The following is a 27,599-nucleotide window of genomic DNA, read 5'->3' as shown; positions in this document are numbered from 1 at the left end:
CAGTCCCTCCCAGTTTATCCCAGTCCATCCCAGTCCCATCCCAGTTTATCCCAGTCCCTCCCAGTTTATCCCAGTCCATCCCAGTCCCTCCCAGTCCATCCCAGTCCCATCCCAGTCCATCCCAGTCCCTCCCAGTCCCGGTTCCCACCCGGACCCCCCGAATCCCCGGAATTCCGACGCCCAGCTCCAGCTCAGCCAAAGCACCGCTTTTATTCCCAAACTTCCCTTTGCTCTGAGGCCGGTCCCGGAATTCCCGAGGGTTTTCCCACGGGAATGTTCCGGTTTGGAATTTCAGCCCCAGTTTCGGGGCTTTGGGGCCCGTTTCCATCCCGGTTTTTCCTCTCCCAGCCCCGCTGGTGATTCCAGAAATTTTAATTTTTATTATTTCCATGATTTTTGGGGTTTTTTTTTTGGTCCCGGGATTTCAAGGATTTCCTGGCGATTCCCAGCTCTGATCCCCAAAAAAAAAAAAAAAAAAAAAAAATCCAGCTAAAAATTCCCAAAAATCCGGCCAAGAATTCCCAGAGAAAAGAACCCAAAATTTAAAAAAAAATCCAATCAAAAATTCCAAAAAAAAAAAAAATTCCAGTAAAAAAAATCTCCAAATTCCAATCAAGAATTCCCAACTAAAGAATCAAAAATATTCCAAAAAATCCAGTTAAAAAAATTCCCCAAAAAATCCAGAAATCCCAGGGAGGAAAAAAACCAAAAAAAAAATCAAAAAATTTTTAAAGAATATTCCAAAAATTCCCAAAAAAACCCCAAAACCCGCCAAAATCATCCCAAAAAAAGATTCCAAAAATCCCGAGGGAATGCCCAGTTCCGGGAGCGGTTTGCCCATGGAAAATTTTCACTTCCTGGGATCTTTTTTTCCATGAAAATTCCCAATTCCTGGAGTGGTTTTTCTAAAATCCCAAATAATTCCCCATTGGAATTCTCAATCCCTGGAATGTTTTTCCATGAAAATCCCTCAATTCCTGGGATATTTTTCACCGGATTTTTTTCCATTCCCAGGACTTCTTTTTTTTTTTTCCCTGGGAATTCCCAGCTCTTAAATCCCAAATAATTCCCCATTGGAATTTTCATTTCTCGGAATGTTCTTCCATGGAAATTCTCAATTCCTGGGATTTTTTTTTTTTCCCCACTCCCAGGATATTTTTCCCTGGAAATTCCAGCTCTAAACTCTTCCGTCATTTCCCAACTCCCGGGATGTTTCTCAGGGGAATTTTTCCATTCCCAAGACATTTTTCCCACGGAATTCCTCCATTCCCAGGACACTTTTCCAAGGGAATTTTTCCACTCCCGGGGGCGGATTTTTCCCGGGAATCCCTCAGTTTCCCGGGGAATTCCGGAGGCGCCCGGCCGCGGCCGCGTCCAGCAGCCAGCGCAGGCGGCCGGAGCGCGGCCGGACTCGGGCGGCCGGCAGCGGACACGGCTCCTCGTCCTCCAGGATCCGCTGGAAAGGACACGGAGAACCGGGATTCAAGCCCAAAATCTGGGATTGGACACCAAAATCCCAGGATTTCACCCCAAAAACTCGGGATTTCACCCCAAAAACCCGGGATTTCACCCCAAAATCCAGGAATTAACTCCAAAATCCTGGGATTTCACCCCAAAATCCAGGAATTAACTCCAAAATCCTGGGATTTCATCCCAAAAACTCAGGATTTCACCCCAAAAACCCGGGATTGGACACCAAAATCCCGGGATTTCACCCCAAAACTCTGGGATTTCACCCCAAAATCCCAGGATTTTACCCCAAAATCCAGGAATTAACTCCAAAATCCTGAGATTTCACCCCAAAAACCGGAGATTTATCCCCAAAATCCCGCGATTTAATCCCATAAATCACTCCCAGAACCCCAAAATCCCGGGATTTGACCCCAAAATCCCAGATTTGGTCCCAAAAGTTCAGGAATTTACCCCAAAATCCTGAGATTTCACTCCAAAATCCGGGGAATTAAGCCCAAAAATTCGGGACTGAACCCCAAAATCCTGGGATTTATCCCCAAAATCCAGGATTTCACCCCAAAATCTGGGAATTAACCCCCAAAACCCAGGATTTCACCGCCAAATCCCGGGATTTGATCCCATAAATCAGCCCCAGAACCCCCAAATGCCGGGATTTGACCCCAAAATCCAGGAGTTAACCCCCAAATGCCGGGATTTGACCCCCAAATCCAGGAGTTCACCCCCAAATCCCGGGATTTGACCCCAAAATCCAGGAATTAACCCCCAAATGCCGGGATTTGACCCCCAAATCCAGGAGTTAACCCCCCAAATCCCGGGATTTGACCCCAAAATCCAGGAATTAACCCCCAAATGCCGGGATTTGACCCCAAAATCCAGGAGTTAACCCCCCAAATCCCGGGATTTGACCCCAAAATCCAGGAGTTCACCCCCAAATGCCGGGATTTGACCCCGATTCCCGGATTTTCCCCCAGACCTTGATGACGGGGGCCTTGGAGTCCCCCGAGGCCACGAGCAGGACGGACGCGGCCGAGTTGAGCAGCGGCAGCGTCATCGTCACCCGCTGCGCCGGCGGCTTCGGCGAGTCCACGATGGCGGCAACCAGGGAATTCTGCTCCTGGGAAAAGAGGGAGAACCGGGAAAACGGGGCTTACAGTGGGGAAAACCACGGGGGAAAAATCCCGGGGAAAATCCCGGGGAAAATCCCGGGGAAAATCCAGGGGAAAATAACAGGGAAAATACAGGGGAAAAATGATGGGGAAAATGACGGGAAAAATCCAGGGGGAAAAAAAGGGAAAAATCCAGGAGAAAATGACAGGAAAAATCCAGGGGAAAACGGGGAAAAATCCAGGGGAAAACAGGGAAAAATCCAGGGGAAAAATGATGGAAAAACCCAGGGGAAAAAAAGGGGAAAAATAACGGGGAAAATCCAGGGAAAATGGGGAAAATGCAGGTGAAAAAAGGGGGAAAACGACAGGAAAAATCCAGGGGAAAATGGGGAAAAATCCCAGGGAAAATAATGGGAAAAACCCTGGGGAAAATGGGGAAAAATCCAGAGGAAAAAAAGGGGAAAAATCCAGGGGAAAATGGGGAAAAATCCCGGGGAAAATAATGGGGAAAATCCCGGGGAAAATGGGGAAAAATCCAGGAGAAAAAACAAGGGGAAAAATCCAGGGGAAAATGGGGAAAAATCCCGGGGAAAATAATGGGAAAAATCCAGGGGAAAATGGGGAAAAATCCAGGGGAAAATAACAGGGAAAAATCCAGGGGAAAATGGGGAAAAATCCAGGGGAAAAAAATGGGAAAAATCCAGGAGAAAACGGCGAAAAATCCAGGGGAAAATGGGGAAAAATCCCAGGGAAAATAAAGGGAAAAATTCAGGGGAAAAAAAGGGGAAAAATAACGGGGAAAATCCAGGGGGAAAAAAAGGGAAAATTCCAGGGGAAAATAACAGGGAAAAATGGGGAAAAATCCAGGGAAAAAAATAACGGGGAAATAGGGAAAGATAAAGGGGGAAAACGAGGAAAATAGAGAGGAAAAATAATGGGAAAAAATAACAGGAAAAAACAAGGGAAAAAAACGGGAAAAATGAGGAAAATGAGGAAAACAATGGGGAAAATGGGGAAAATAATGGGGAAAATGGGGAAAATAATGGGAAAAATGGGGAAAATAATGGGGAAAATGGAGAAAGTAATGGGAAAATTGGGAAAGACAAAGGGGGAAAACGAGGAAAATAGAGAGGAAAGATGGGAAAAAAATGGGAAAAATAATAGGAAAAAAAGAAAAAAAACGGGAAAAAATGAGGAAAATGGGGAAAACAATGGGGAAAATGGGGAAAATAATGGGAAAAATGGGGAAAATAATGGGAAAAATGGGGAAAACAATGGGAAAAATGGGGAAAACAAGGGAGAAAATGAGGAAAATAGAGAGGAAAATTGGGGAAAATAATGGGAAAAAAAGGAAAAAAACCGGGGAAATGAGAAAAATGGGGAAAACAATGGGAAAAATGGGGAAAATAATGGGAAAAATGGGAAAGACAAAGGGGGAAAATGAGGAAAATAGAGGAAAAATGGGGAAAATAATGGGAAAAAAAGGAAAAAAACCGGGGAAATGAGAAAAATGGGGAAAACAATGGGAAAAATGGGGAAAATAATGGGAAAAATGGGGAAAATAATGGGAAAAGTGGGAAAGACAAAGGGGGAAAAGGAGGAAAATAGAGGAAAAATGGGGAAAATAATGGGAAAAAAAGGAAAAAAATGGGGAAATGAGAAAAATGGGGAAAACAATGGGAAAAATGGGGAAAATAATGGGAAAAATGGGGAAAATAATGGGAAAAGTGGGAAAGACAAAGGGGGAAAACGAGGAAAATAGAGAGGAAAAATGGGAAAAAAATGGGAAAAGTAATAGGAAAAAAAGGAACAAAATGGGAAAAAATGAGGAAAATGGGGAAAACAATGGGAAAATTGGGGAAAACAATGGGGAAAAAAGGAAAAACCCCGGGAAAAATGAGGAAAACATCGGGGAAAAGGGGGAAACAAGGGGCGGGGGCGAAGGGGCGGGGAGAGCGGCAGGCCGGGCGCGGGGCGGGGCGTGACCTGGAGCAGGGCGTGTCCCGGGAACAGCGAGCAGGTGTGACCGTCCGGCCCCACGCCCAGCAGCAGCAGGTGGAACCGCGGCAGCGCCGGGCCCGGGAACGCCTGCGGACCAGTGCGGACCAGTACGGACCAGTATGGACCAGTGAATGATCCCAGTTCTCCCCAGGCCCTCCCAGTCCATCCCAGTCCCCCCCAGTCCATCCCAGTCCATCCCAGTCCCTCCCAGTCCCTCCCAGTCCCTCCCAGTTTGCCCAAGTCCCTCCCAGTCCCTCCCAGTCCCTCCCAGTATGCCCAAGTCCCTCCCAGTTCCCATTACCCCATTCCCAGTCCCGCTCAGTTTGCCCAGTTCCCCCAGTCTGTCCCAGTTCCCTCCCAGTTTGCCCTCCCAGCAACTCCCAGTGTCTCCCAGTTTGCCCTCCCAGTGTTCCCAGTGTCTCCCAGTGTCTCCCAGTCTCTCCCAGTATCCCCAGTACCGACCGCAGTCTCTCCCAGTCTCTCCCAGTGTTCCCAGTTTGCCCTCCCAGTGTCTCCCAGTGTTCCCAGTTTGCCCTCCCAGTGTTCCCAGTCTCTCCCAGTGTTCCCAGTTTGCCCTCCCAGTGTTCCCAGTGTCTCTCCCAGTGTTCCCAGTTTGCCCTCCCAGTGTTCCCAGTGTCTCCCAGTGCTCCCAGTTTGTCCTCCAGGTGTTCCCAGTATCCCCAGTACCAAGCGCAGTCTCTCCCAGTGTTCCCAGTTTGCCCTCCCAGTGTTCCCAGTGTCTCCCAGTGTTCCCAGTTTGCCCTCCCAGTGTTCCCAGTCTCTCCCAGTGTTCCCAGTTTGCCCCCCCAGTGCTCCCAGTTTGCCCTCCCAGTGTTCCCAGTGTCTCCCAGTGCTCCCAGTTTGCCCTCCCAGTGTTCCCAGTTTGCCCTCCCAGTGTTCCCAGTTTGCCCTCCCAGTGTTCCCAGTGTCTCCCAGTTTGCCCTCCCAGTGTTCCCAGTCTCTCCCAGTACTCCCAGTTTGCCCTCCCAGTATCCCGTGTCCCCAGTACCGAGCGCAGTCTCTCCCAGTGCTCCCAGTTTGCCCTCCCAGTGTTCCCAGTGTCTCCCAGTGTTCCCAGTTTGCCCTCCCAGTGTTCCCAGTGTCTCCCAGTGTTCCCAGTTTGCCCTCCCAGTGTTCCCAGTCTCTCCCAGTGTTCCCAGTTTGCCCCCCCAGTGCTCCCAGTTTGCCCTCCCAGTGTTCCCAGTGTCTCCCAGTGCTCCCAGTTTGCCCTCCCAGTGTTCCCAGTGTCTCCCAGTGCTCCCAGTTTGCCCTCCCAGTGTTCCCAGTCTCTCCCAGTGTTCCTAGTTTGCCCTCCCAGTGTTCCCAGTCTCTCCCAGTGTTCCCAGTCTCTCCCAGTGTTCCCAGTTTGCCCTCCCAGTGTTCCCAGTGTCTCCCAGTGTTCCCAGTTTGCCCTCCCAGTGTTCCCAGTGTCTCCCAGTGTTCCCAGTTTGCCCTCCCAGTGTTCCCAGTCTCTCCCAGCGTTCCCAGTTTGCCCTCCCAGTGTTCCCAGTCTCCCCCAGTGTTCCCAGTTTGCCTTCCCAGTGTTCCCAGTATCCCCAGTACCGAGCGCAGTCTCTCCCAGTGTTCCCAGTTTGCCCTCCCAGTGTTCCCAGTGTCTCCCAGTGCTCCCAGTTTGCCCTCCCAGTGTTCCCAGTATCCCCAGTACCGAGCGCAGTCTCTCCCAGTGCTCCCAGTTTGCCCTCCCAGTGTTCCCAGTGTCTCCCAGTGCTCCCAGTTTGCCCTCCCAGTGTTCCCAGTCTCTCCCAGTGCTCCCAGTTTGCCCTCCCAGTGTTCCCAGTTTGCCCTCCCAGTGTTCCCAGTCTCTCCCAGTGCTCCCAGTTTGCCCTCCCAGTGTTCCCAGTATCCCCAGTACCGAGCGCAGTCTCTCCCAGTGTTCCCAGTTTGCCCTCCCAGTGTTCCCAGTGTCTCCCAGTGCTCCCAGTTTGCCCTCCCAGTGTTCCCAGTCTCTCCCAGTGTTCCCAGTGTCTCCCAGTGTTCCCAGTTTGCCCTCCCAGTGTTCCCAGTGTCTCCCAGTGCTCCCAGTTTGCCCTCCCAGTGTTCCCAGTCTCTCCCAGTGTTCCCAGTGTCTCCCAGTGTTCCCAGTTTGCCCTCCCAGTGTTCCCAGTCTCTCCCAGTGTTCCCAGTTTGCCTTCCCAGTGTTCCCAGTATCCCCAGTACCGAGCGCAGTCTCTCCCAGTGTTCCCAGTTTGCCCTCCCAGTGTTCCCAGTTTGCCCTCCCAGTGTTCCCAGTGTCTCCCAGTGTTCCCAGTTTGCCCTCCCAGTGTTCCCAGTCTCTCCCAGTGTTCCCAGTTTGCCTTCCCAGTGTACCCAGTATCCCCAGTACCGAGCGCAGTGTCTCCCAGTGTTCCCAGTTTGCCCTCCCAGTGTTCCCAGTGTCTCCCAGTGTTCCCAGTTTGCCCTCCCAGTGTTCCCAGTTTGCCCTCCCAGTGTTCCCAGTTTGCCCTCCCAGTGTTCCCAGTATCCCCAGTACCGAGCGCAGTCTCTCCCAGTGTTCCCAGTTTGCCCTCCCAGTGTTCCCAGTGTCTCCCAGTGTTCCCAGTTTGCCCTCCCAGTGTTCCCAGTGTCTCCCAGTGTTCCCAGTTTGCCCTCCCAGTGTTCCCAGTATCCCCAGTACCGAGCGCAGTCTCTCCCAGTGTTCCCAGTATCCCCAGTACCGAGCGCAGTCTCTCCCAGTGTTCCCAGTATCCCCAGTACCGAGCGCAGTCTCTCCCAGCGTTCCCAGTTTGCCCTCCCAGTGTTCCCAGTGTCTCCCAGTGCTCCCAGTTTGCCCTCCCAGTGTTCCCAGTATCCCCAGTACCGAGCGCAGTCTCTCCCAGTGTTCCCAGTTTGCCCTCCCAGTGTTCCCAGTATCCCCAGTACCGAGCGCAGTCTCTCCCAGTGTTCCCAGTGTCTCCCAGTGCTCCCAGTTTGCCCTCCCAGTGTTCCCAGTGTCTCCCAGTGCTCCCAGTTTGCCCTCCCAGTGTTCCCAGTGTCTCCCAGTGCTCCCAGTTTGCCCTCCCAGTGTTCCCAGTGTCTCCCAGTGTTCCCAGTTTGCCCTCCCAGTGTTCCCAGTGTCTCCCAGTGCTCCCAGTTTGCCCTCCCAGTGTACCCAGTCTCTCCCAGTGCTCCCAGTTTGCCCTCCCAGTGTTCCCAGTATCCCCAGTACCGAGCGCAGTCTCTCCCAGTGTTCCCAGTATCCCCAGTACCGAGCGCAGTCTCTCCCAGTGTTCCCAGTATCCCCAGTACCGAGCGCAGTCTCTCCCAGTGTTCCCAGTTTGCCCTCCCAGTGTTCCCAGTGTCTCCCAGTGTTCCCAGTTTGCCCTCCCAGTGTTCCCAGTGTCTCCCAGTGTTCCCAGTTTGCCCTCCCAGTGTTCCCAGTTTGCCCTCCCAGTGTTCCCAGTTTGCCCTCCCAGTGTTCCCAGTTTGCCCTCCCAGTGTTCCCAGTGTCTCCCAGTGCTCCCAGTTTGCCCTCCCAGTGTTCCCAGTATCCCCAGTACCGAGCGCAGTCTCTCCCAGTGTTCCCAGTTTGCCCTCCCAGTGTTCCCAGTGTCTCCCAGTGTTCCCAGTTTGCCCTCCCAGTGTTCCCAGTCTCTCCCAGTGCTCCCAGTTTGCCCTCCCAGTGTTCCCAGTATCCCCAGTACCGAGCGCAGTCTCTCCTCGTAGTCGGCGGCGGCGGCGGCCGGAGCGAGGCCGGAGGCCACGCCCACAACACGGGGACCGGGCGGGGAGAGCTGGGACAGCACCTGAGACTGGGAACGGACTGGGCCTTACTGGGAGCACTGGGAATGGGGGACAGGGCCTTACTGGGAGCACTGGGAACGGACTGGGCCTTACTGGGAGCACTGGGAACGGACTGGGCCTTACTGGGAGCACTGGGAACGGACTGGGCCTTACTGGGAGCACTGGGAACGGACAGGGCCTTACTGGGAGCACTGGGAACGGACTGGGCCTTACTGGGAGCACTGGGAACGGGGGACAGGGCCTTACTGGGAGCACTGGGAGCAGCTGAGGGGAAGGGGGAAGGGGCCGGGAGGAAACTGGCGGCAGCTGAGGGGGGAACTGGGGGGAACCGGGGGGAACCGGGCGGGCCCGGGCGGACCCGGGCGGACCCGGGCGGAACCGGGCGGACCCGGGCGGATCCGGGCGGAACCGGGCGGAACCGGGCGGAACCGGGCGGACCCGGGCGGATCCGGGCGGAACCGGCGGAACCGGGCGGACCCGGGCGGAACCGGGCGGAACCGGGCGGACCCGGGCGGAACCGGGGGAACCGGGCGGAACCGGGCGGAACCGGGCGGAACCGGGCGGAACCGGGGGAACCGGGCGGAACCGGGCGGAACCGGGCGGAACCGGCGGACCCGGGCGCAGCCCGCGGCCGCCCCCCTCACCCGGTAGGCGCCCTCGGTGCTCTCGGGGTGCTCGAGCGGCACCAGGCGCTCGTCGCAGAACGCCACCAGCCAGCGCGAGGGGTCGGCGGCGGGCACGGCGCTGAGGGCGGCCGGCAGCTCCCGCGCCAACATGGCCACCAGCGAACCCCCGGACAGCCCCAGCGTGAAGCGGCCGTCGCTCGCCACCGCCTCGGCCGCCGCTTCGGTCACCGAGCGCGCAAGGGCCGCGCCCAGCTCGGCCTGGGACGGGAACACCGACACGGCCGCCATGACGGCGGCGCCCAGGGAAGGAGGAGGAGGAAGTGACGTCAGCAGCGCGACGCGTTGCCGGGCGTGTAAAGGCACGGCGGCGGCTCGACCGGAAGTGCGTCAGAGAGCGCCGCGTCGCTCAGCAACCCGCGGCCTAGCGCGGCCTAGCGAAGCCTCGGCCTCGCGTAGCGGCGCTGCCCGGAGGAGCTCGGCTGCCGCAGAGCCTCACACAAACCCTCCCTCGCTGTTCCCCCTCCTCCCCGAGCCCCAGCAGCACAACACGCGGCACAGTCGCTGGTGTTTAATGGCCTCGCGGTCAGGCACAAGCGAACGGAGCGAATCGGGTTAAAAACGGCGGCGAACGGGTTCGTTCCGGTCCCCGCACGTCGATAAAAGTGTCCGTACAAAGGAGCCCCCAGGGGGGTTGATTAGGCACTAATTAGCGGCTGATTAGCGCTGTCAGAGTTAATTAGCGGCGGTGAGTTCTCCAGCGGTTCTCCCTCAGGGAAAAGTCCTGATTTTCCTGGAAATTCCTGGGAAATCCGACCGGGTTCCTCCTGGATCCTCGGGAATGTCGTGGGTTGACAGTCAAATCCCGAATTTTCCCTGAAAACCCCGGGAATTCTGGCTGTTTGCCAGGAAATCCCATTGTTTTCTCTGGGAATTCTGCTGTTTTCCAGGACATCCGGGGAGGTTCCCAGCGGGATTTTCGAGTTCTTGGGATCCCGAGTGAGGTTTTCCCACCGGCTTTTTGGGATCCCACGGGGCTTGTTTTGAATCCCAGTGAGATTTTCGGGGATCGCTTTTCGGGATCCCCAGGGGGATTTCTGGGATCCCATCAGGATTTCTGTGCTCAGGACCGGGATTTCCCGGCGCAGATCCTGTCGTACGTGTCCCCGTCCAGGGCAATTTGGGATTTTCGGGATCCCAGGGCGGTTTTGGGGGCTCAGAAGCGGGATTTCCCGGCGCAGATCCTGTCGGACGTGTCCCCGTCCAGGGGAGTTTGGGATTTTCGGGATCCCAGGGCGGTTTTGGGGGCTCAGAAGCGGGATTTCCCGGCGCAGATCCTGTCGTACCTGTCCCCATCCAGGGGAATTTGGGATTTTCGGGATCCCAGGGCGGTTTTCGGGGCTCAGAAGCGGGATTTCCCGGCGCAGATCCTGTCGGACGTGTCCCCGTCCAGGGCAATTTGGGATTTTCGGGATCCCAGGGCGGTTTTGGGGGGCTCAGAAGCGGGATTTCCCGGCGCAGATCCTGTCGGACGTGTCCCCGTCCAGGGCAATTTGGGATTTTCGGGATCCCAGGGCGGTTTGGGGGGCTCAGAAGCGGGATTTCCCGGCGCAGATCCTGTCGCACGTGTCCCCGTCCAGGGGAATTTGGGATTTTCGGGATGCCAGGGCGGTTTTGGGGGCTCAGAAGCGGGATTTCCCGGCGCAGATCCTGTCGGACGTGTCCCCGTCCAGGGCAATTTGGGATTTTCGGGATCCCGGGGCGGTTTTGGGGGCTCAGAAGCGGGATTTCCCGGCGCAGATCCTGTCGGACGTGTCCCCGTCCAGGGCAATTTGGGATTTTCGGGATCCCAGGGCGGTTTGGGGGGCTCAGAAGCGGGATTTCCCGGCGCAGATCCTGTCGTACGTGTCCCCGTCCAGGGCAATTTGGGATTTTCGGGATCCCAGGGCGGTTTGGGGGGCTCAGAAGCGGGATTTCCCGGCGCAGATCCTGTCGGACGTGTCCCCGTCCAGGGCAATTTGGGATTTTCGGGATCCCAGGGCGGTTTTGGGGGGCTCAGAAGCGGGATTTCCCGGCGCAGATCCTGTCGGACGTGTCCCCGTCCAGGGCAATTTGGGATTTTCGGGATCCCGGGGCGGTTTTGGGGGCTCAGAAGCGGGATTTCCCGGCGCAGATCCTGTCGGACGTGTCCCCGTCCAGGGCAATTTGGGATTTTCGGGATCCCAGGGCGGTTTTGGGGGCTCAGAAGCGGGATTTCCCGGCGCAGATCCTGTCGTACGTGTCCCCGTCCAGGGGCACGTAGCGCCCCCGCTGCGGTTCCAGCACGAACAGGGGGTCGGGCACCCGCCGGGGGTCCCAGCCCTCGGCCCGCAGCCGCGTCTTCTGCAGCTTGAACGTCCCTGGGAGGAGGGGGGGGGAAATTCCCGTCAGGAATCCGTCTGGAAGGCGGGAATAGATGACCACGCCCCTTTAGGCCACACCCACTCAGGCCACGCCTTCATTAGACCGCACCCCTTTAGGCCACACCCACTCAGGCCACGCCTTCATTAGACCGCACCCCTTTAGGCCACACCCCTTTAATCCCCACCTCTGTAAGCTCCATTCAGCCCCACTCCTATTAGGCCCCACCCCCTTAGCCCCTCCCCTCAACCCCACACCCTGTTAGGCCCCCGCCCCCAAAGCAAACCCGCTAAACCTCATTCAGCCACGCCCCTTTAAGCCACACCCATTTAAACCCCACCCCGTTCAGCCCCACCCCTGTCCCCCTCAGCCCCGCCCCTTTAGGCTCCACTCTTTAAGCCCCGCCCCTTTAATCCCTGCTCAGACCCACCCCTTTAGGCCCCACCCCTTTAATCGCCATTTATCCCCACACCACACATTTAATCCCTGCCCCTTTGGGCCCCACCCCTTTAGGCCCCGCCCCTTTAATCCCCCACTCCTTTCATCCCCTCCCCTCAGACCCCACCCCTTTCCGCCCCGTTCAGCCCCGCCCCTTCAGGCCCCTCCATTAAGCCACACCCCATTAAACCCTCCCCCATTAGGCCCCGCCCCTTTAATCCCCATTCAGCCCCATCCTTTGCGGCTCCGTCCCTTCAAGCCCCGCCCCTTTAGGCCCCACCCCATCCGCTCACACCTTTAAGCCCCGCCCCATAACTTCACCCCATTCCGCCCCACCACTCTCAGCCCCCACCCCTCCAAGTCCTTCTAGCCACGCCCCCATTAAACCCCACCCATAAACCCATCCCATTCATGCCCACCCCTGTAAGCCCCGCCCCCTCGGCCAGGCCCCGCCCATACCGGTGGTGTCGAGGCGGGGCCGCAGGCGGATGAGCACGGGGCGGGCGAAGGGCGGCAGCGCCGCGCTGAGCGCCTGGTACAGGCCGGCCACGTCCAGCCGCGCCTGCGGGTCGGCGATGGCCGCCATGCCCGCCCGGCCCTCGGCGCCTGCCGGGGCCCGAAACCGCCACTGCCGTCAGCAGCCCGGGGAGGGGGCAGGGGGACATCGGGGAAGATGGGGATTTGGGGGGAAAAATGGGAATTTGGGGGGAAAAATGGGAATTCGGGGGAAAAATGGGAATTTGGGGGGAAAAATGGGAATGTGGGGGAAAATGGGAATTTGGGGGGAATGGGAGATTGGGGGGGAAAGGGGAGATTGGGGGAATGGGAGATTGGGGAAAAATGGGAGATCGGGGGGAATGGGAATGTGGGGGAAATGGGAGATTGGGGGGAAATGGGAGATTGGGGGGAAATGGGAGATTGGGGGGAAATGGGAGATTGGGGGAATGGGAGATTGGGGAAAAATGGGAGATCGGGGGGAATGGGAATGTGGGGGGAAATGGGGAGATTGGGGGGAAATGGGAGATTGGGGGGGAATGGGAGATTGGGGGGAAAATGGGAATTTGGGGGGGGAAATGGGAGATTGGGGGGGAATGGGGAGATTGGGGGGAATGGGAGATTGGGGGGGAATGGGAGATTGGGGGGAAATGGGAGATTGGGGGGGAATGGGAGATTGGGGGGGAATGGGAGATTGGGGGGGAATGGGGGATTGGGGGGAATGGGGGGATTGGGGGGAATGGGAGATTGGGGGGAAAATGGGAATTTGGGGGGGAAATGGGAGATTGGGGGGGAATGGGAGATTGGGGGGAATGGGAGATTGGGGGGGAATGGGAGATTGGGGGGAATGGGGGATTGGGGGGGAATGGGAGATCGGGGGGGAAAATGGGAGATCGGGGGGAAATGGGGGATTGGGGGGAAATGGGAGATTGGGGGGAAAAATGGGAGATTGGGGGAATGGGAGATTGGGGGGGAATGGGAGATTGGGGGGGAAATGGGGGATTGGGGGGGAAATGGGGGATTGGGGGGGAATGGGAGATTGGGGGGAAATGGGAGATTGGGGGGAAATGGGAGATTGGGGGGGAAAATGGGGATTGGGGGGAATGGGGGATTGGGGGGGAATGGGGGATTGGGGGGAATGGGAGATCGGGGGGAAAAGGGGAATTTGGGGGGGAAATGGGGAGATTGGGGGGAAAAAGGGAGATTGGGGGGGAAATGGGGAGATTGGGGGAAAAAGGGAGATTGGGGGGAAATGGGAGATTGGGGGAAAAATGGGAATTTGGGGGAAAAATGGGATTTGGGGGAAATGGGAGATTCGGGGGAAAAATGGGAATTTTGGGGGGGAAAAATGGGAATTTGGGGGGTTCTTAGATCCAGTCCCATTCCCAGTCCAGCCCCATGTCTGCCTCCCCCCCTCCACTCCTGAAACGGGGAAAAAACCGGGGATTTGGGGGAAGAATGGAAGTTTTGGGGTGAAAAAATGGGAATTTGGGGGGTGAAAAAATGGGAATTTTGAATCCAATCCCATTTCCCGGTCCAGCCCCCGTTTCCGCCTTCCCCCCTCCACTTCTGGATCAGGGCAAAAAATGGGGATTTTGGGGAAAAAAAAGGGGAGTTTTGGGTAAAAAAAATGGGAATTCTGGGGGTTAAAACTGGGAATTTGAGGGGTTTCCCAAATCCAAGCCCATTCCTCGTTCTCCCAGATTTTTTTTCGGGAATTCCTGGCAATCCCGACGCTGTAAATCCCCAAATCTCTCCCAGTTTTACCTGGAACCAACCGGAATTTCCCCCCCCCCCCCCCGCTCCCGCCCCGTTATCCCCGATTTTTTTGGTGGGATATTTTTTTGGGATTTACCGGGGATTTCAACCCCCAAATCTCTCCCAGTTTTTCCTGGAACAAACTGGAATTTTTACCCCTCATTCCCAGAGGATTTTCCTCCTCATTCCCGCCCTGTTATCCCAAATTTTTTTTCGGGATTTACCGGGAATCCCAATGCCCTAAACCCCCAAATTTCCTTTTCCCCACCCCAAATTTTTCCTGGAACCAACGGGAATTTTTTCCCCCCCGTTCCCGCCCCGTTATCCCGGATTTTTGGGGGACGTTTTCCGGGATTTACCGGGGATCTCGACGCCGTAGACGACGACGTCGGCCTGGCCCAGGAGGCGGCTCAGGGCGCCCTCGACCTCGGTGCTGGAGACGTTTTCCCCTCGCCAGCGGAACGTGTCCCCGCCCCGGTCCCGGAAATACAGATATCCCAAATCATCCATCACCAGGACGTCCCCTGAAAACGGGAAAATCCCCCCAAAAAAAAAATCCAGGAAAAAATCTCAGCTGGGAATGGGGAAACAGCCCAGAAATGAATCCGGATATCCCAAATCATCCATCAGCAGGACGTCCCCTGAAAAGGGGAAAATCCCCCCCAAAAAAATCCAGGAAAAATCCCAGCTGGGAATTGGGAAAAATCCTGAAAAAATCCCCAAAAAATCCCGCTTGGAAATGGGGAAAAATCCCCAAAATTTCCGCTCGGAATAGGGAAAAAAAAAATCGAAAAAAAATTCCTGAAAAATCCCAGCTGGGAATTGGGAAAAATCCTGAAAAAATCCCCAAAAAATCCCGCCTGGGAATGGGGGGAAAATCCCAAAAATTTCCGCTCGGAATAGGGAAAAAAAAAAATCCAAAAAAAATTCCTGAAAAATCCCAGCTGGGAATTGGGAAAAAAAAAATCCAGAAATCTGCCCCCGAAACGCCGGCCAGGGGAAATCTTGGGATTTGGGGTTGGAATAGTGGGAATTTTGGGAATGACTCACCTGACAGGTACACCTGGTCCCCGGGCGCCAGCACGTCGCGGGCGATCTTGCTGCGCGTGGCGCCGGCGCTGACGTAGCCGTCGAAGCGGCGCAGCGGATCCCGCTGGTCGATGCGGCCCACGAGTAACCCCGGCTCTCCTGGAATGGTGGAAAATCCCGGGGAAATCCGTGGGAAAGGTGGGAATTGTATCCCGAAAAAAAATTCCATGGGAAATCAATGGGAAACACGGGGGGAATTGTATCCTAAAAAATCCGTGGGAAATGTGTGGATTATATCTCAAAAAAATCCATGGGAAACCCATGGGAATTGCAGCCCGAAATCCGTGGGAAAGGTGGGAATTGTATCCCAAAAGATCCATGGGAAATCCACGGGAATTGCAGCCCAAAAGCCGTGGGAAAGGTGGGAATTGTATCCCAAAAGATCCATGGAAATCCACGGGAATTGCAGCCCAAAATCCATGGGAAAGGTGGGAATTGTATCCCAAAAGATCCATGGGAAATCCACGGGAATTGCAGCCCGAAATCCGTGGGAAAGGTGGGAATTGTATCCCAAAAGATCCATGGGAAATCCACGGGAATTGCAGCCCAAAAGCCGTGGGAAAGGTGGGAATTATATTCCAAAAAATCCATGGGAAATCCATGGAAAACACGGGAATTAGATCCCAAAATCCGTGGGAAATGTGTGAATTATATGCCAAAAAAATCCATGGGAAATCCACGGGAATTTCAGCCCAAAATCCGTGGGAAAGGTGGGAATTGTATCCCAAAAGATCCATGGGAAATCCACGGGAATTGCAGCCCGAAATCCGTGGGAAAGGTGGGAATTGTATCCCAAAAGATCCATGGGAAATCCACGGGAATTGCAGCCCAAAATCCGTGGGAAAGGTGGGAATTGTATCCCAAAAGATCCATGGGAAATCCACGGGAATTGCAGCCCAAAATCCATGGGAAAGGTGGGAATTGTATCCCAAAAGATCCATGGGAAATCCACGGGAATTGCAGCCCAAAATCCGTGGGAAAGGTGGGAATTGTATCCCAAAAGATCCATGGGAAATCCACGGGAATTGCAGCCCGAAATCCGTGGGAAAGGTGGGAATTATATCCCAAAAAATCCATGGGAAATCCATGGAAAACACGGGAATTAGATCCCAAAATCCGTGGGAAATGTGGGAATTATATGCCAAAAAAATCCATGGGAAATCCACGGGAATTTCAGCCCAAAATCCGTGGGAAAGGTGGGAATTGTATCCCAAAAGATCCATGGGAAATCCATGGGAATTGGGATTCTAGAGGCAAAAACCCGGGGTGGAAAATCCCGTTTGGGACCCCAAACCTTCCCGAAGGGTGGGAATTTTGGGATAAAATGGGGATTTTGGGGGATAAAACCAGGGATTTTTGGGATAAAACGGGGAATTTTTGGGGTAAAAAGGGGAATTTTGGGCTAAAAAGGAAAATTCTGGGGGCTAAAAAGGAGAATTTTTGTGCCAAAAATGGGAATTTTTGGGCTAAAACGGGGAATTTCTGGGACAAAACCAGGAATTTTTGGGCTAAAACTGGGAAATTTTGGGCTAAAAATGGGATTTTTTTGGGATGGAACTGGGAATTTTGGGGCTAAAACTGGGAAATTTTGGGATGGAACTGGGAATTTCTGGGATAAAATACGGGAATTTTTGGGCTAAACCCAGGAATTTTGGGGATAAAAAATGGGAATTTTTGGGCTAAAAGGGGGAATTTTTGAGCTAAAAATGGGGATTTTTTTTTTTTTTGGCTAAAACCGGGAATTTTGGGGATAAAAACTGGGAATTTTCGGGCTAAAAAGGGGCGACTTCTGGGCTAAAGATGAGAATTCTGTGGGCTAAGAACGGGAATTTTGGGGCTAAAAATGGGAAAATTTGGTTTAAAAATGGGAAATTTTGGTTTAAAAATGGGAATTTTTGGTTTAAAAATGGGAAATTTTTGGTGTAAACCCGGGAATTTTCGGGCTAAACCCGGGAAATTTGGCGTTGTGTGGCAGACCTGGGGCGCAGGGGACGCCGAGGGCCGCGCGAGTCCCGGAGCAGCTCCAGCGTCTCGGGGTGAACCTTCACCAGGCGCACGGGGTAAACGTTGGGCAGGAGGCGGCTGTTGAACCCGCAGGCGCCCACCTGGACGGCGGAAAAACGGGGAGAAATCCCGGGAAAAAGGGAAAAAAAAAAAACCCCCGTCAAAATCGGTGGAAAAAACGGGGAAGGTAGGGGGGGAAAAAAACGGGGGGAAATGGGCGGGAAAATGGGGGAAAATCACCAAAAAAAGGGGGAAGAAAATGGGGGGAAAACCACCAAAAAAAGGTGAAAAATGGGGGAAAACCACCAAAAAAGGGGGAAAAATGGGGAAAATCACCCAAAAATGGGCGAAAAATGAGAAAATCACCTGAAAAAATGGGTGAAAAATGGGGAAAATCGCCTGAAAAAATGGGCAAAAAAATGGGAAGATTGCTTGAAAAAGGGCGAAAAAATGGGGGAAAATCACCCAAAAAACGGGCGAAAAAATGGGGAAAATCGGGGGAAAATCAGCCAAAAACGGGTGAAAAATGGGAAAATCACCTGAAAACGGGGCGAAAAATGAGAAAATCACCTGAAAAATGGGTGAAAAATGGGAAAATCACCCAAAAACGGGCGAAAAATGGGAAAATCACCCGAAAAACGGGCGAAAAATGGGGAAAATCGCTGGAAAAATGGGTGAAAAATGGGAAAATCACCCGAAAAACGGGCGAAGAATGGGAAGATTGCCTGAAAAACGGGAAAATCACCCGAAATTCCAAGGGAAAACGGGGGAGTTTAAACAAAAACGGGGAAAATCCTAAAAATACCCCAAAGGAAATTAAAAAAAACCAAAAACAAACAGGAAAAAAATTTTCCCTTTTTTTTTTCCTGATTTTTCCCCATTTTTTCTGCTTTTTTTCCCCATTTTTTCCCAATTTTTCCCTGATTTTTTCCCCAATTTCCCCCATTTTCCCCCCAGTCTTTTCCCAACTCTTCCCCCATTAAAACCCAATTTTTTCCCCATTTTCCCCCGATTTCTTTTTCCCCACGATTTCCCCAATAATTTTTTCCCAATACTTTCCCCCAATCCTTTCCCAAATTTTTTTTTTTTTCCCCCAATTTTTTCTCGGTTCTTTTCCCCAAAATTTTCCCCCGATTTTCCCCCTCATTTTGTTCCCGTTTTTTCCTCGAGCCTTTCCCATTTATCCCCGATTTTTTTTCCTCAATTTTTCCTCAATTGTTTCCCCATTTGTTCCCGATTTTTTCCCAGATTTTTTTTCCCAGATTTTTTTTCCCAGATTTTTCCCCACCTTTCCGTCGATGTTGCCCACGCTGCACTTGCACTCGGTGGCTCTGCAAAATTCTCTTTTTTCCCCCCATTTTTCCCAATTTTTCCCATTTTTTTCCCAATTTTTCCCCTCTTTTTTTTTTTCCCCAATTCTTTCCTGATTCTTTCCCCATTTTTTCCCTTTTTCCCTGATTTTTCCCTCATTCCTTCCCCATTTTTTCCCCAATATTTTCTCATATTTTCCCTGTTTTCCCTCGATCATTCCCCATTTTTCCCCAATTTTTCCCGTATCTTTTCCCAATTTTTCCCCATTTTTTTCCCAATTTTTCCCATATTTTTTCCCCGATTTTTCCCAGATTTTCCCCCAATTTTTCCCTGAATATTCCCCATTTTCCCCCACCTTGCCGTCGATGTTGGCCACGCTGCAGCTGCCCTCGGTGGTCCACAGAACTCCCAATTCTTCCCATTTTTTTCCCAATTTTTCCCATTTTTTTTCCCAATTTCCCCCCATTTCCCCCTCGATTTTTTTCCTGGATTTTCCCCACTTTTTTGCGGATTTTTTCCCAACGATTTTCCCAATTTCTCCCAGTTTTTTCCCATTTTTCCCCCATTTTCCCCCTCGATTTTTTCCCGGATTTTCCCCATTTTTTCCCGGATTTTTCCCCATTTTTTCCCGGATTTTCCCCATTTTTTCCCCCCCATTTTCCCCATTTTTCCCGGATTTTCCCCATTTTTTCCCGGATTTTCCCCATTTTTTCCCGGATTTTCCCCATTTTTTTCCCCCCATTTTCCCCATTTTTTCCTGGATTTTCCCCATTTTTTCCCCGGATTTTCCCCATTTTTTTCCCCCCATTTTCCCCATTTTTCCCCAGATTTTCCCCCATTTTTTCCCGGATTTTCCCCATTTTTTCCCGGATTTTTCCCCACTCTTTCCCCCAACTTTTCCCTGAGCATTCCGGGTCTTTCCCCCACCTTGCCGTCGATGTTGGCCACGCTGCAGTTGCACTCGGTGGTCCACAGAACTCCCAATTCTTCCCATTTTTTTCCCAATTTTTCCCATTTTTTTCCCCAATTTCCCCCATTTTCCCCTCGATTTTTTTCCTGGATTTTCCCCATTTTTTCCTGGATTTTCCCCATTTTTTCCTGGATTTTCCCCATTTTTTCCCGGATTTTCCCCATTTTTTTCCCCCCATTTCCCCCATTTTTTCCCGGATTTTCCCCATTTTTTCCCGGATTTTCCCCATTTTTTTCCCCCCATTTTCCCCATTTTTTCCCCCCATTTTCCCCATTTTTTCCCCCCCATTTTCCCCATTTTTTCCCCCCATTTCCCCCATTTTTTCCCGGATTTTCCCCATTTTTTCCCGGATTTTTCCCCACTCTTTCCCCCAACTTTTCCCTGAGCATTCCGGCTCTTTCCCCCACCTTGCCGTCGATGTGGCCACGCTGCAGTTGCACTCGGTGGCCCCGTAGAACTCCCCGATGCGGCTCAGGTGGAACCTCTGCTGGAACTGGGGCCAGAGCTGGGCCCGGAGCCCGTTGCCCAGGGCCAGACGGACGCGGTGCCGCCGCTCGGCGCCGGACACGGGCTGGGCCAGCAGGTACCGGCACAGCTCCCCGATGTACTGCACCACCTGGGGGGAAATTCCTAATAAAACACCCGAAACGCGAGATTTGGGGGGGAAAACCCGGAAAAAATGGGGTTTGGGGGAGGAAAAATAACCAAAAAATGGGGTTTGGGGGAAAAAAAACCCCAAAAAACAGGGTTTGGGGGGGGAAAATAACCAGAAAATGGGGTTTGGGGGGAAAAAATGACCAAAAAATGGGGTTTGGGGGGAAAAATGACCAAAAAATGGGGTTTGGGGGGAAAAACCCGGAAAAAATGGGGTTTGGGGGGAAAAAATGACCAAAAAATGGGGTTTGGGGGGAAAAAATGACCAAAAAATGGGGTTTGGGGGGGAAAAATGACCAAAAAATGGGGTTTGGGGGGAAAAAATGACCAAAAAATGGGGTTTGGGGGGAAAAAATGACCAAAAAATGGGGTTTGGGGGGAAAAAAGAACCAAAAAAATGGGGTTTGGGGGGAAAAAATAACCAAAAAATGGGGTTTGGGGGGAAAAATGACCAAAAAAATGGGGTTTGGGGGGAAAAATGACCAAAAAAATGGGATGTGGGGGGAAAAAATACCCAAAAAAATGGGATGTGGGGGGAAGAAATACCCAAAAAAATGGGATGTGGGGGAAAAAAATAACCAAATCATGGGGTTTGGGGGAAAAAAACCCAAAAAGAAAAGGGGTTTGGGGAGAAAAAACCTGGAAAAAAAGGGGTTTGGGGGGAAAAATGACCAAAAAATGGGGTTTGGGGGGAAAAATAACCAAAAAAATGGGGTTTGGGGGAAAAAAAAACCCCAAAAAACAGGGTTTGGGGGGGAAAAATAACCAAAAAATGGGGTTTGGGGGGAAAAATGACCAAAAAATGGGGTTTGGGGGGAAAACTGGGATTCTGGGGGTGAAAAAAATGGGATTTGGGGTAAAAAAATCCCAAAGGAATGGGATTTTTTGGGGGGGGAAAAAAAACACGAAAAAAAATGGGATTTGGGGCCGAAAAAATGTTAAAAAAAGGGATTTGGGGCAAAAAAAAAAAATTAATAAAAGGGGATTTTGGGGGGAAAAAATTGGGATAGTCCAAAGGAGCGGGGAAAATCCTAATGGGATTTGGGATGGGTGAGAGGGGGAAAACGGGGGAGAAAAAGCAATTTGGATCTGGGGTGGGAAAGGGGGGAAAAAAATCGGGAGAAAATGGGGGGAGGAGGGGGGAAAAACCGGTGGAAAAATTGGGAAAAAAAAACCGGGAAAAATGGTGGAAAAGAGGGAAAAATGGTGGAAAAGAGGGAAAAATCCCAGGAGTTTGGGGCTCACCGTGCAGCGGTATTTGACACAATCCTCCCAAAACCTGGAAGCCGAGAATTTCCTGCGGATGACGACGGTGAGGCCGCGCAGGAGGCACTGCCCCACGCCCATGATGTTCCCTGGGGAAAAAATCGGGAGAAAATTTGGGATTTCTGGGATTTTTGGGATTGATTTGGGCCGGATCAGGCACTGCCCCACGCCCATGATGTTCCCTGGGGAAAAAATCGGGAGAAAATTTGGGATTTCTGGGATTTTTGGGATTGATTTGGGGCGGATCAGGCACTGCCCCACGCCCATGATGTTCCCTGGGGAAAAAATCGGGAGAAAATTTGGGATTTCTGGGATTTTTGGGATTGATTTGGGGCGGATCAGGCACTGCCCCACGCCCATGATGTTCCCTGGGGAAAAAATCGGGAGAAAATTTGGGATTTCTGGGATTTTTGGGATTGATTTGGGGCGGATCAGGCACTGCCCCACGCCCAGGATGTTCCCTGGGGGAAAAATCGGGAGAAAATTTGGGATTTCTGGGATTTTTGGGATTGATTTGGGGCGGATCAGGCACTGCCCCACGCCCAGGATGTTCCCTGGGGGAAAAATCGGGAGAAAATTTGGGATTTCTGGGATTTTTGGGATTGATTTGGGCCGGATCAGGCACTGCCCCACGCCCAGGATGTTCCCTGGGGAAAAAATCGGGAGAAAATTTGGGATTTCTGGGATTTTTGGGATTGATTTGGGCCGGATCAGGCACTGCCCCACGCCCAGGATGTTCCCTGGGGAAAAAATCGGGAGAAAATTTGGGATTTCTGGGATTTTTGGGATTGATTTGGGGCGGATCAGGCACTGCCCCACGCCCAGGATGTTCCCTGGGGGAAAAATCGGGAGAAAATTTGGGATTTCTGGGATTTTTGGGATTGATTTGGGCCGGATCAGGCACTGCCCCACGCCCATGATGTTCCCTGGGGAAAAAATCGGGAGGAATTTGGGGTGAATTTGGGAGATATTTGGGATTTTGGGGATATTTGGGAGGGATCAGGGGCTGCCCCACCCCCGGGATGTTCCCTGGAAATTTGGGATAAATGTGGGATAAATTTGGGATAAATTTGGGGTAAATTTGGGATAAATTCGGGATAAATTTGGGATTAATTCAGGATACATTTGGGATAAATTCAAGATAAATTTGGGATAAATTCAGGATAAATTTGAGATAAATTTGGGAGAAATTTGGGATAAATTTGGGATTAATTCAGGATAAATTTGGGATAAATTTGGGATAAATTTGAGATAAATTTGGGATAAATTTGGGATAAATTCGGGATAAATTCGGGATAAATTGGGGATAAATTTGAGATAAATTCGGGATAAATTTGGGATAAATTTGAGATAAATTTGAGATAAATTTGAGATAAATTCAGGATAAATTTGGGATAAATTTGGGATAAATTCAAGATAAATTCGGGATAAATTTGGGGTAAATTCGGGATAAATTCAGGTTAAATTCGGGATAAATTCAAGATAAATTTGAGATAAATTCGGGATAAATTCGGGATAAATTCAGGACAAATTTGGATAAATTCGGGATAAATTTGAGATAAATTTGGGATAAATTTGGGATAAATTCGGGATAAATTTGGGATAAATTTGGGATAAATTCGGGATAAATTTGGGATTAATTCAGGATAAATTCGGGATAAATTTGGGATTAATTCAGGATAAATTTGGGATAAATTCGGGATAAATTTGAGATAAATTCGGGATAAATTCAGGATAAATTTGGGATAAATTTGGGATAAATTTGAGATAAATTTGGGATAAATTTGGGATAAATTCAGGACAAATTTGGATAAATTCGGGATAAATTTGAGATAAATTTGGGATAAATTCGGGATAAATTCCGGATAAATTCGGGATAAATTTGAGATAAATTCAGGATAAATTTGGAGGAGGAGGAGGAGGAGGAGGCGGAAGCAGCCGCACCTGCGGAGTGGTAGAGGGGCAGGCAGGTGTAGATGACGTCATCGGGGCGCATCCGGAAGGCGAAATAACCAAAGGCGGCGATTCGGTAATACCTGAGACACACACACCTGGCTGGGCGGGGACACGCCCAGGGACACGCCCACAGCACAGCTGGACACGCCCACAGCACACCTGGAATGGGCGGGACACGCCCACAGCACAGCTGGACACGCCCACAACACACCTGGGCAGGGGAGGGACACGCCCACAGCACACCTGGACACGCCCTCAACATACCTGGACACGCCCACAGCACACCTGGAATGGGTGGGACACACCCACAGCACACCTGGACACGCCCACAACACACCTGGGCAGGGGAGAGACACGCCCAGAGCACACCTGGACACGCCCACAACACACCTGGGCAGGGGAGAGACACGCCCAGAGCACACCTGGACACGCCCACAACACACCTGGGCAGGGGAGGGACACGCCCACAACACACCTGGACACACCCACAAAACCTGGGCAGGGGAGGGACACGCCCACAACACACCTGGACACGCCCACAATACACCTGGACACGCCCACAAGACATCCGGGCAGGGGAGGGACACGCCCATCCCCAGCCACACCCACCGGACACACTCAAACCACACCCAAAGCCACACCTGGACAGGTGGGGGACACACCTACTCATGGCCACGCCCATTTCCCTGGCCACGCCCACCCGAGGCCCCGCCCCCGGCCCCGCCCTCACCTGCTGTGCACCACGATGGCCGCCTTGGGCATGCCGGTGGTGCCCGAGGTGTAGATGTAGAACAGCCGGTCTGGAATGAGGAAAAATGGGGGGGAAAAAAACGGGAAAAATTCAGGGAAAAATCCAGGAAAACCCGGAATTTGGGATTTCTCCCCAATTTTCCCCGGTTCCCCTCGTGTTTTCCTCGTTTTTTCCTGTTTTTTTCCTCATTTTTTGCCTTTTTTTCTTCCCTTTTTCCCTAGTTCCCCCCTTTGCCCCTCATTTTATTCTTTTGATCATACTTCCCCCCATTTCTCCCGCGCTTTTCTCCTCATTTTTCCCCTTTTTTCCTGTTTTCCCCCCATTTTTAATTTGTTTTGCCCCATTTCCCCGCTTCCCCATTTTTTCCTCATTTTCCCTGTTTTTTCCCCATTTTTCCCATCCATTTTCCCCCATTTTTCCCCCCATTTTTCCCCATTTCCCCCCATTTTCCCATTTCTCCCCATTTTTCCCCCCCATAGTTTTCCCCATTTCCCCCCGTTTTTTCCCCATTTTCCCCCTTTCTCCCATTTTTCCCATTTCCCCTCCATTTTTCCCCCATTTTCATCAATTTTTCCCTTTTTCCCCTTTTTTTCCCCATTTCTCCCCAGTTTTCCCATTTCTCCCCATTTTCCCATTTCTCCCCATTTTCCCCCCATTTCTCCCCATTTTTCCCCACTTTTTCCCATTTCTTCCCCATTTTCCCCATTTCTCCCCATTTCCCCCTCCTTTTTTCCCCATTTTCATCAATTTCCCCCCATTTTTTCCCCCATTTTCCCCCATTTCTCCCCAATTTCCCCCATTTTCCCCCATTTTCCCCCGTTTTTCCCCGGCTTTTTACCATCCACGCCCCTGGCGGAGCCGTGTCCTGGGGGGGATTTGGGGCCTCTTTTCCCCCATTTCCCCCCCATATTTTTCCCCCATTGTTTTCCCCATTTTTCCCCTTTTTTCCCCCATTTTTCCCCCCCTTTTTCCCCCCATTTTTTCCCCCTTTTCCCCGTTTTTTCCCCGTTTTTTTCCCCGGGTTTTTACCGTCCAGGCCCCTGGCGGGGCCGTGTCCCGGCGGGGATTTGGGGGCTCGCTCCAGGAGGGGCTCCAGGCGCCGGGAACCCGCCGGGCCGGGCGCCGACGGCTCCGAGCCCCACGAGAACTTCTGCAGGTGAGGGCCCAGGGCCGAGCTCACCTCCCACACGGCTGCGGACACGGGGAGAGTCATCGGGAACGGGGAAATCCATCGGGAACGGGGAGAATCCATCGGGAATGGGGGAAATCCATCGGGAATGGGGGAAATCCATCGGGAACGGGGAGAATCCATCGGGAATGGGGGAAAGTCATCGGGAATGGGGGAAATCCACTGGGAATGGGGAAAGTCATCGGGAATGGGGGAAAGTCATCGGGAATGGGGGAAAGTCATCGGGAACGGGGGAAATCCATAGGGAACGGGGGAAACCCATCGGGAATGGGGAAAGTCATCGGGAACGGGGGAATCCATCGGGAACGGGGAGAATCCATCGGGAATGGGGGAAAGTCATCGGGAACGGGGGAAAGTCATCGGGAATGGGGGAAAGTCATTGGGAATGGGGGAAACCCATCGGGAATGGGGAAAGTCATCGGGAATGGGGGAAAGTCATTGGGAATGGGGGAAACCCATCGGGAATGGGGGAAATCCATTGGGAACGGGGAAAATCCATTGGGAATGGGAGAAAATTCATTGGGAACGGGGGAAAGTCATTGGAAATGGAGAAAATCCATTGGGAATGGGGGAAATCCATCGGGAACGGGGGAAAGTCATCGGGAACGGGGGAAATTTATTAAAAATGGGAAACAAACCTTTTAAACCAAAACAATTCCCTGAAATATTTCTCTGCCCCCAACACACCTTCCCCTGCTCGCCTGAGCTCACCTGAGCCCCTCCGCAACTCACCTGAGCTCACCTGAGCCCACCTGAGCTCACCTGAGCCCTTCCTCATCTCACCTGAGCTGAGCTCAGCCCCCAACGCCAGAGCCCTGGCCCCGGCACAGGTGAGGCCGTGGAGCAGCCGCACCTGAGCTCACCTGGACTCACCTGAGCTGAGCTCAGCCCCGAACACCAGAGCCCGTGCCCCGGCACAGGTGAGGCCGTGGAGCAGCCCGTCCCCGCGCAGGTGCGAGTTGAGCAGCGCCGCCTCCACGCCGGCCTTGGCCAGGCCCAGCCAGAGCCCCACGAACTCCGGCCGCGACTCCATGAAAATGCCGACGACGTCCCCGGGCACGAGCCCCAGCTCCCGGCACAGGTGAGCCACGGCGTTGGAGAATTCCTCCAGGTGCCGGAAGGTCCACACGGCGCCCGACGCCGCGTCCACCAGCGCCGCCTTGTCCGGCCGGCGCCGCGCCGTCAGCGAGAACAGCGCGGGCACCGAGCGGCCGCGGCGCCGCTGCCACCACAGCTCCCCCCGGACACGGAGCAGCACCCAGAGTCCGCTGGGAGAAAAGGAAATGCTGGGGAAAATTTCGGGGAGTTTGGAGGGAAATTTGGGGGGTTTGGAGGGAAATTTGGCGGGTTTGGAGGGAAATTTGGGGTTTGGAGGGAAATTTGGGGGGTTTGGAGGGAAATTTGGGGTTTGGAGGGAAATTTGGGGGGTTTGGAGGGAAATTTGGGGAGTTTGGAGGGAAATTTGGGGGGTTTGGAGGGAAATTTGGGGTTTGGAGGGAAATTTGGGGGGTTTGGAGGGAAATTTGGGGTTTGGAGGGAAATTTGGCGGGTTTGGAGGGAAATTTGGGGTTTGGAGGGAAATTTGGGGGGGTTGGAGGGAAATTTGGGGTTTGGAGGGAAATTTGGGGAGTTTGGAGGGAAATTTGGGGAGTTTGGAGGGAAATTTGGGGGTTTGGAGGGAAATTTGGGGAGTTTGGAGGGAAATTTGGGGGTTTGGAGGGAAATTTGGGGAGTTTGGAGGGAAATTTGGGGTTTGGAGGGAAATTTGGGGTTTGGAGGGAAATTTGGGGAGTTTGGAGGGAAATTTGGGGTTTGGAGGGAAATTTGGGGAGTTTGGAGGGAAATTTGGGGTTTGGAGGGAAATTTGGGGTTTGGAGGGAAATTTGGGGGGTTTGGAGGGAAATTTGGGGAGTTTGGAGGGAAATTTGGGGTTTGGAGGGAAATTTGGGGTTTGGAGGGAAATTTGGGGAGTTTGGAGGGAAATTTGGGGAGTTTGGAGGGAAATTTGGGGGGTTGGAGGGAAATTTGGGGTTTGGAGGGAAATTTGGGGAGTTTGGAGGGAAATTTGGGGTTTGGAGGGAAATTTGGGGGTTTAGAGGGAAATTTGGGGTTTGGAGGGAAATTTGGGGTTTGGAGGGAAATTTGGGGGGTTTGGAGGGAAATTTGGGGAGTTTGGAGGGAAATTTGGGGTTTGGAGGGAAATTTGGGGAGTTTGGAGGGAAATTTGGGGGGTTTGGAGGGAAATTTGGGGGGTTTGGAGGGAAATTTGGGGGATTTGGGGGGTTTGGAGGGAAATTTGGGGGGTTTGGAGGGAATTTGGGGGGTTTGGAGGGAATTTGGGGGTTTGGAGGGAATTGGGGGGTTTGGTGGGGGG

General features: G+C 52.6%; 2 protein-coding genes across 2 annotated transcripts; both read right to left on the bottom strand.

Moving 5' to 3' along the window:
• Positions 1-191: 191 nt before the first annotated feature.
• LOC136305850 (6-phosphogluconolactonase-like) lies at positions 192-9,266 on the bottom strand. Its single transcript, XM_066209170.1, has 5 exons — positions 8,966-9,266; positions 8,222-8,329; positions 4,566-4,667; positions 2,447-2,587; positions 192-1,456 (listed from the first exon to the last, which is right to left on the bottom strand). The coding sequence occupies exons 1-5, from the start codon at positions 9,233-9,235 to the stop codon at positions 1,331-1,333; spliced, it is 747 nt and encodes a 248-aa protein (XP_066065267.1). The 5' UTR covers positions 9,236-9,266; the 3' UTR covers positions 192-1,330.
• A 213-nt stretch (positions 9,267-9,479) lies between these two features.
• LOC136305851 (long-chain fatty acid transport protein 1-like) lies at positions 9,480-26,847 on the bottom strand (the record flags this gene model as incomplete). Its single annotated transcript, XM_066209172.1, is given in 13 exon segments — positions 9,480-11,343; positions 12,242-12,388; positions 14,395-14,559; positions 15,086-15,223; positions 17,102-17,123; positions 17,125-17,229; positions 19,367-19,399; positions 19,837-20,025; positions 21,309-21,418; positions 23,274-23,365; positions 24,016-24,085; positions 25,066-25,227; positions 26,099-26,847. Coding segments are annotated over 13 exon segments (2,140 nt in total), but the record flags the coding sequence as incomplete, so codon positions are not given.
• Positions 26,848-27,599: the final 752 nt, after the last annotated feature.

This window comes from Chamaea fasciata, unplaced genomic scaffold (assembly GCF_029207755.1).
Source record: "Chamaea fasciata isolate MVZ Bird 193981 ecotype frontalis unplaced genomic scaffold, bChaFas1.0.hap1 SCAF_709, whole genome shotgun sequence".
Classification (NCBI taxonomy): domain Eukaryota; kingdom Metazoa; phylum Chordata; class Aves; order Passeriformes; family Sylviidae; genus Chamaea; species Chamaea fasciata.
This window is presented reverse-complemented; position numbering and strand designations above follow the sequence as displayed.